The 8971-nt window shown below is 46.9% G+C and overlaps 1 protein-coding gene across 1 annotated transcript; it reads left to right on the forward strand.

The window, feature by feature from the left end:
- Positions 1 to 3561: 3561 nt before the first annotated feature.
- On the forward strand, positions 3562 to 5322 carry LOC127294727 (F-box/kelch-repeat protein At1g67480). Its single transcript, XM_051324605.2, has 2 exons — positions 3562 to 4232; positions 4442 to 5322. Exons 1-2 carry the CDS (start codon positions 3703 to 3705, stop codon positions 5067 to 5069), a joined length of 1158 nt encoding a protein of 385 aa, XP_051180565.1. The 5' UTR covers positions 3562 to 3702; the 3' UTR covers positions 5070 to 5322.
- Positions 5323 to 8971: the final 3649 nt, after the last annotated feature.

The raw sequence follows: 8971 nt of genomic DNA on the forward strand, positions 1-8971 counted from the left end.
AAATACTCCCTCTTGGAGTTACAAGTAACGACTTGGCCAGAGCCTCTACTAGCAACAGAGAGAATGCAAGATCATAAACAACACATAGATGATAGATTGATAATCAACATAACATAGTATTCCATATTCATCAGATCCCAACAAACGCAACATGTAGCATTACAAATAGATAATCTTGATCATGTTAGGCAGCTCACAAGATCCGACAATGATAGCACAATGAGGAGAAGACAACCATCTAGCTACTGCTATGGACTCATAGTCCAGGGGTGAACTACTCACACATCACTCCGGAGGCAATCATGGCGATGAAGAGTCCTCCGGGGGATGATTCCCCTCTCCGGCAGGGTGCCGGAGGCGATCTCCTGAATCCCCCGAGATGGGATTGGCGGCGGCGTCTCTGGAAGGTTTTCCGTATCGTGGCTCTCGGTACTGGGGTTTTCTCGACGAAGGCTATATGTAGGCGGAAGGGTAGGTCAGGGGGCGTCACGAGGGGCCCACACGCCAGGGCCGCGCGGCCCAAGCCCTGGCCACGCCGCCCTGTTGTGTCGCCGCCTCGTGGCCCCACTTTGTTTCCCTTTCGGTCTTCTGGAAGCTTCGTGGAAAAATAAGACCCTGGGCGTTGATTTCGTCCAATTCCGAGAATATTTCCTTACTAGGATTTCTGAAACCAAAAACATCGAAAAAGAATCGGCTCTTCGGCATCTTGTTAATAGGTTAGTGCCAGAAAATGCATAAATATGACATAAAGTATGTATAAAACATGTGAGTATCATCAATAAAGTAGCATGGAACATAAGAAATTATAGATACGTTTGAGACGTATCAACCCACAAATAGGCCAATTGGGGGCATTTGGGGCCGCCGGTTTAGATGCACTCCAATCACGTTCCCCAGAAGCTTTTGGGGTCCGCCGGACAGATATGCAAGGCCATCACCGCTACATAGGGCTACTTATGAAAGCACTGGAAGCAACACGATGGCGACAGGGCAGCCCTGTCATCAGCACAAACCGCGTGCGACAACTTTTACATAATGGTAACGACGGTATCCGAGGTGGAGGTGGCGAGACGTCCCATCGTTTATGCGCCTTCTCCACGTGTCGCAAAGGCGTTAATGCCACAACTCTCCTTCCCGCCCTTTCTCTGTCGCTTCCCGCGTGGCCTCCGCCTGTAAAACCCTCCCTCTTCTCTATCGCCACCACACTCGTCGAGGTAGCACAAGAGCTTCCCTCCATGTTCACAAAAATGCCGCCCTACCATGCAATGACCTACTCCATGCTAGGTCGCAACGGCCGCATTGCACCTCCACCCCTCCACCGACGGAAGATCCTACCTCGTCGTCGCTCCGGCGTGGAGGAGTTCGCCACCCTCGATGCGTAGTTCATGGCTAACAGAGAGTAAGAGTAGGTTGTGTTAGATGCGGCGACGGGGGATGAAGAGGAGGAGGAGGATGACAACGACCTAGAGGACTTGAGCAATGAGCTAGACCTGGAGAAGTCGGCGGAGCAGAAGGCCATCGTCAAGTCTTACGAGTCGTTGAAGAAGCTACGAAACGACTTCCACGCCCAAGAGGAGGAGTTTGAGGTCACATGGCGACCCATCGTCGGAATCTTCGTCGAACAAGCGCCTATTGAGGAGGGGGGCTCGCCTCTTCATGGCGGCCGAGCAACAGAGGCTCCTCGTGGAGGCGCAAGAACGTCGGCCGCATGATTGTGCACTTCAAAGGGAGCGGCGGATGCGGGAGGCCGAGAAGTGGAAGGGGAATAACTGCAAAGTTGGTTCGTCAAGAGCCCTGAAAGACGGCGAGTAGGCTAGGTTTTTATCAAACTTAGCCGTTTTCATTTAATTTCGTAACATATAACAAAACTTGAATAACTTCTTAAATTTTCGCCTTACGTCGTCTTTGGAGTTTGGAGGACGCGAGCTTCATCCAGACGTTGTTTGGCTGACGGCAACATCAAGTGGCGTCCCCAAACAATCAATCCGAAGACTGGACCTGCTCTGACCCTACCCACCGTCTCCACACTACTCCCATTTCCTCGCGCTCCTCCTTGTGTCCCTAATCTGCAACTGCTGCTGCTCGTGTTCCGATTACCCATCTCGGGATTCCTTGGATTGCCCTCCTATTTCAGGTACACCCCTTTTGATCTGCCCTTCTCTTAGTACGCCGCAGAATTCATGGGTTCTTCCTGGATTAGGGACCCCGTACGTTGCTGTTTCCGTGCAAAAATCGAATCAATCTCAGCCTTTTCGCCCTTCGTGCTAATCCCGTCTTCTCTTGTTTATCGTGGTCGAGTCTCAGATCCTCCATAGTCATTTATGTTCCTCTATGGTTGATTATTGATGCTATCGTGTTAATTCGAGTTTTCGCTCCAAGTAGATCTGACGTCTGCAGCTCCAACTTTCTAGGAGGTCATGATCCTTAGTTGAATGCTTTTTTTATTAGTTAAAAAATAATGACTCGAGATCCGTACTTCATCCTTAGGTTCTCTGGGCTTCCGCTTGATGCGTCCTCTTGCTCTTGACTCTTGAAAATCCATTCATGATCGGAAGAGGATTTATTTTCATCCATGATTCAGATTTGACCCCGACTTTTTGGATTTTGCTAGCAACCATACTGTGCCGAAGTTAGAATTTGTTTGACTATTCTATCTTGTTCTTTGAGAGAGGACTGGGTTTCAGTTCATGGTACAAATAGATGTATGCATCAGTTCCGCTCTGCCGTTTTAGTATTTGTGAGGTGAAGTGGTTCGTCACAGTAACTTGATTGAGCTGTTTGCCTTCTTTCTTTTCCTGAGATTCTGTTTAGCTGTTTGCTAAAGGTGGTTTCAGCTTGTTCAACACAGTTCAACCCATTAACAACTTAATTCGTTTCATAGAAGATTATTTTTTAACTGTACATAGTCCTCAAGAACCTCAGGGATACTTGTTTCTTCTGGAATTAGATGTACATTTCAACTGTAGAACATATGTATTTTAAGTAATGACTCATATGAAGATCATGGCAGCATTAACATGCCCACTTTGACTTATGATTGAAGATCCTCACACAGGATGTCATAGAAGTAAAGACAGCTGTGGCATGCATGTTGTTTCACTCGTGTTACTTTGTAGTTTCCATACAGTATCACAGATTATCAGTGTAATTGTTTCTACAGCTCCTACTTGATGCTAACACAGTGATATACTAAGATTTTGTATGCTGGCTGCAGACAATTAGACTTGCAGAAATGGATGCTACTGCTGGCTAACAGTACTAAAATTTATATGGCCAAAGGTATATATATGTTGCACCTATTTGTTCTTGTAACTGTAGCTGTGCAGATTTAGCTGATATTTCAGTATTTATCCAGATATTAAGGCAATGTGTAAGGGAGGCAACGATTTCTACCTCATCAATAAGGAGACAAGTGCTGATTCCATAAGGGAGAACCATTTCAAAAATTCTCATCGGATGGCATTTGATACAGCAAGAATAACTAAAACAGAGACATCAAAGTTGAAAAACCTAATTTCGGCATCATTCAAACCCTTGTCTCTCACCATTCCAATAGGAGACGGATTCCACGAATCGTACTATTCGAGTCATTGCTACTTATAGTATATAAGATTCTAAGGTCCATAGGTAAGCCAAAGGTTGTTCGTTATATTGGCTAACAAGGGGAGGTATAGATTGAGCTGCTTGCTGCCACCTTTTGCAATGCTTACACTTGTTGGTACACGCGAGCAATTTGTTCAACCAAAGACGTGCCTCCGTGCTACAATGCAGCTCAAGGCTCCAACAAGGCCAAAACTTTCCTCATGCTTTGTGCCACAAAGAGATTGCAATCAGTCTTGTGCTTTAATACCTGGCTTGCCAGAAGACCTGGCAAAGATATGCCTTGCCCTTGTTCCTCGAAGTCACTTCCCTGTCATGGGTGGAGTGTCCAAGAGATGGATGTCATTCCTAGAGAACAAAGAATTAGTTACTGTAAGGAAAGAGGTTGGAAAGCTTGAGGAGTATGTGTACGTTTTGACTGCTGATTCTGGAGCAAAGGGGTCTCATTGGGAGGTTTTGGAGGGCCAGGGGCAAAAGAACACCCCTCTTCCACCTATGCCTGGACCAACCAAAGCTGGGTTTGGTGTAATTGTCCTTGATGGGAAGCTCATTGTTGTTGCTGGCTATGATGCTGACCATGGGAAGGAATGTGTCTCTGATGAGGTTTACAAATATGATCCTTTCCTCAACAGGTATGTTTCATTTGGATCCTCATATGCATTAGCAGAAGGGTAAATTATAGTTTGATTAAAGATGATCTTATTAGTCTCACTAACTTAAATTCTAAACTTGTTTCCAAGTTATCTGAATAAGCAATAATGACTCGTTGACATATACGGTAATTAAGTCCTCAGCATTTTATGAAATTTTGGATTAACTCATTTATCCTCTCATCCTCTAGGTGGACTGCCCTTTCTAAGATGAATGTGGCTCGTTGCGACTTTGCCTGTGCAGAGGTTGATGGTGTGATATATGTTGCTGGTGGATTTGGTCCCAGTGGTGACAGTTTATCTAGCGTAGAAGTTTATGACCCAGAACAAAATAAATGGATGTTGATCGAGGGCCTTCGTAGGCCAAGATGGGGTTGCTTTGGGTGTAGCTTTGAAGGGAAGATGTACGTCATGGGTGGCCGTTCGAGTTTCACAATTGGTAACTCCCGTTCCATTGATGTGTACAATACAAATAACCATGCCTGGGGTGAGGTCAAGAACGGCTGTGTAATGGTCACCGCTCATGCTGTTCTTGGTGAGAAGCTCTTCTGCATTGAATGGAAGAATCAGAGGTCACTGGCGATTTTCAACCCAGCAGATAATTCCTGGCAGAAGGTCCCAGTGCCGCTTACTGGTAGTTCAAGCACAAGATTTTCTCTTGGGATACACGAGGGTAAGTTGCTGCTGTTCTCAATGGAGGAAGAACCCGGATATCAGACACTGATGTATGATCCTGCTGCACCAACGGGATCTGAATGGTGCACGTCTAAGCTCAAGCCATCGGGATTATGCCTGTGCAGTGTGACCATCAAAGCCTGATGCCATGGGCTTGTGGTGCCTGAAGGATGATACAGTATGTTACTGCCTGCCGCATCTTTTCGCGATCAAGATCAGGCTGGTTTTTGCGTTGTCTCCTACTTGCTAGAATTTATATTCGGTTGGTCCCCCAATAATAGGATGCTCATGCTTCAGTTCATTGGATTGCTGAAAGTGAAGCTTCCCACAATGTACTCTGTTTTCCTTGTACTAAACTATTTAATCATAGAACATTCAGTTCAGATTGTTTTCTTGACTTGACTCTGCACCCCACGAGAACACAAGCTGTGTGGTTATGCAGCTGTAGGGGTCGTGGCTGTGCTGATTCTGATTTTCAATTTCTGTGCTGAAAGTTATGTTGTACTTAGGGCATCTCCAACCGGCTGACCCAAACGGACGCGTTGGGCCGTCCGTTTTGGGCCGTTTGGGTGGCCAAGCGGACACCCGGACAGCGGCCCGTGTCCGTTTGGGTCGCGCGCTGCGCCCAACGCGCGGACGCAGCGCATTTGTAATAAAATAAAACAAAAATGAAAATAAAAAAGGAAAACAACAAAACATAAATTTAAACTAGTTGGTCATTAAACTTAGCCCTATTTTGGGCAAATTTTACACAAAAGAAAGCCATATATGGCTTTAAACTAAATAAAAACCCTAGCCAGGGTTTGCGAGCACGCGGTGGCCGCCGGCAGTACTACCCCTAGTAGTACTCGTCGTCGTCGGCGTCGATGACGACGACGCCCCCCCGGCGGCGACGCGCTGTTCCGGCTCGAAACGCCGGAGGGCACCGGGGACTCCGGCCAGGGCGACCACCGCGCCTTTCCTGTGCGGAGTCCGGGTTCGGCGGGCTCGCCGGCTGCGCAGCCGTGCCCTCCGCGCGGACTCACCGCGGAGCTGCTCCTCCGCCGCGCCCGCAGCCTCCGCTCGTTGCCGAGCGTGGCCAGGCGCTCCTCCTCCGCCAGGCGCGCGGCCCGGCGCTCCTCCTCCTCCTGGAGCGCCGCCTGACGCGTTGCCTCCTCCTGACGGCGCGCCAGCTCGAGGAAGGCCCACGCCTCCGCCTGGGCGTCTGTAACATCCCAAGTTTCAACAATAATAAACAAGAAAGAGAAATTCCCCAAACCCAAAATTTGCAATTAACAAAAACTTTTTCTATGCATATAGTGCCACATATAGATATATGCATTTGAGTGATGTTCTTTTGTGCAATTGCCATGATGAGTGTTAGTATGTTTAAACATTGCTATGTGAACCCTAACCAAGATCACTAAACCCTAATTTGAGGGAAATTAGAGAAAATGGGAAAAACCCATTTCTCACTCATATACACTTTATGCAATTTGGCAAATCCTCAACCAAGGCCAAGATTGCTTGCTCCCTTGCTTCTAAAATACTTCAATGTGATAAACTAACACAATTGCACCCTTGAACCAAGAATCAAATAGCAAGAAATCAAAAATCCTACATACATATGATAATGGTCACTTCTCCCCAAAATATTTTCTTCACCTCTTTACCCCCCTGGTTTTCTCAATTCTTGAACTAAACTTGGTCAACCAAAGCCATGTCATCCAAGACCATGTCAAGGTGATCAACTTTGATGTTGACCATCATGGCTAGAGTTGACTAGGTTGACCAGAATAAAGGTGACAAGAGGGGATGCTGAAATAAAGAGAAGATTATGTCACTTTTGACATTTTGCAAAACAATTCCAAATTGAGTGCCACCACCACCAATACTTCACATTATTTATATAAATGAGATTCACCAAAAAGATTTCCAAAATTCAAAAGAAAAGTTCATGCGGCCATTGTGTCGAACAGGTGGCAGGCATCATTTCCAATTTGAGACACACGCTATTACACACTGGTTTCTTCCCTAAACCCCTTTAATTCTTGGTCATTGCACCCTCTTACAACCCCTGCTTCACCCCAGTACCTTGCTTGATCGATTAAAGTGAGAGGAGAGGGAAAGAAAACCTAGTCTAATGCACACCGTGGCCATGCCGGCCACCTTTGGCATCTCCACCTCCAGCCCTCATCTCAACTCTTGCCCTTGTCCTAGAGCATCTACACAGCACAAGGACACGAATGGTACAAGCCCCTGCAACGCCACGGCTCTACTTTGGCCGGAACGCCCGCGTCCAGAACCTTGCCAGCACGCGCCCGTGCACGCGGTGAGCGCGCACTGGCAGCGCCAGGACGTCGCCCACTTGATCGCCACCGTCCTCGCCCTGCATCCCTACCGCGGCGTTGAGCAGCTACTCCCCGCCCTCTACACGCTAGACGAGCGCCCGTGCCTGCCCTGCACCGTCGCCGTCGTCCTCGACCAAATGATGCCGCGCGCCCAGTGACAGACTTTGCAAAAGCTCGAGCAATCCCGTCGCACTTTCTCTGCGCCAGCTAGCCGTTGAGCATCGCCAGGACGACGCCTACACGCTGCCGTCCTCGCCTTGCCCTTTCAACCACCGTAGACGCCACGCCATGGACGCCCCTTCGCAGCACCCCGCGGCATCCTCCATCCGCTATAAATAGGGGAGCTCTGAGCTCCATTTCTTCACACAACTTGCTCCCCTCCCTTCTCTGAACAAGCTCCCCACCTCAATTTAGCACCACCTCGCCGGAGCAGAAGCAATCGGGAGCTGAGATCCGCCGGAGCCCGCGGAAGCTCTGCTTCGATTGGTGCCTCCCCGAGCGCCGCCGCTGCTCCCAGGGCTTCCCCATCTACTTCCACTTCTCCGCGCATACTGCCCGACCCCTGCACCGGCCTGGTACGCCCTCCGACCCCCTAGGCTCGCCGCCAGGGCGCCCGCTGCTCGTCGGAGAAGACGACGTTCACACGCCGTCGGATCCTAGTCTAATCCTACGGCCTAACGCGCGCGTACCGATTCAGAGTTTAAAGAGGCGCCGACAGGTGGCCCCCACCTTGTCAGCGCGGCCCGAGCGCACCAGATGCGTGTTGGGCTGCGAAGTGGGTTTTTAAACCATTTTGGCCCAGTAACGCTTCCCGCCTAAGCCCAAGAATTCAAATTTGGTTTAATCTTATTCAAATTTGCTCTGCTGAAGGTTTAGTAAATTTTGAATAGTTTGAATTCTGCCAAACCAAATTTAGCAAACTTTATACCGTTGGAAAGCCCATGAATTTATCTATCCAATGCCACTGGCCCCATCTCCTTTTTCATTGTAGATTTAATTTGACAAAAAAGACAAGACAGGGACTTTTGAACATTCAAACTTTATTTAAAATTCAACCAGAATAGATTTTGAAGTAATTCCAATTCTAATAAATCACAAATGATGTCCTCTAATTGATTATGCAATAACATAGCCCTGTTGTTTGTATGATCATGGACTAGATCAAATAGAATGGCTATGTAGTCATTTCTAGAGCTTTTTAAATTGGAATTCAAACTCAACCCTAATATGAGAGTTACCTCTCATTTAAATTTTGATCCTAAGTACTAATAACCAGGGGGAATGACTTAGGCTAATGAACCCTTGAGAATTATTACTTAGAGATTTTAATTCATTCAAATGTTAAGTTTTAAAACTATGTGAAGTGTAGCTCTTCAATTAAATTGAACTCACATATAATAGATATGAAATGTTGACTTTGGGTCAACCTATATTTCATACCTTATTATTATATGAAGAGATTAAATCTTAATAAGAGGTAATGAAAAGAAATGATTTCTCTTAAAGACCCACCTACCAAATTTAAGGAATAGGAATAATGAGAGGAAATTATTTTCTTTCAAATAAAGACAAATCAAATAATCCACCATGCCATGTTTGATTGATACTAGGACTAGTGTGTGAACCCTTTTGAGTGTTTCTAGTATAGTATGTGAGCTTGGTTTAGTATTTATACCTCGTATTCGTATATAGATGCTAGTAACGAGGAATACCAAG

Source organism: Lolium perenne, chromosome 4 (genome assembly GCF_019359855.2).
Source record: "Lolium perenne isolate Kyuss_39 chromosome 4, Kyuss_2.0, whole genome shotgun sequence".
Taxonomy (NCBI): Eukaryota; Viridiplantae; Streptophyta; class Magnoliopsida; order Poales; family Poaceae; genus Lolium; species Lolium perenne.

Coding starts and splice junctions, on each gene's coding strand:
- LOC127294727 (XM_051324605.2), top strand. CDS start 3,703: ATGCTTACACTTGTTGGTACACGCGAGCAATTTGTTCAACCAAAGACG. Junction 4,233..4,441: donor TATGATCCTTTCCTCAACAG/GTATGTTTCATT, acceptor CTCATCCTCTAG/GTGGACTGCCCTTTCTAAGA.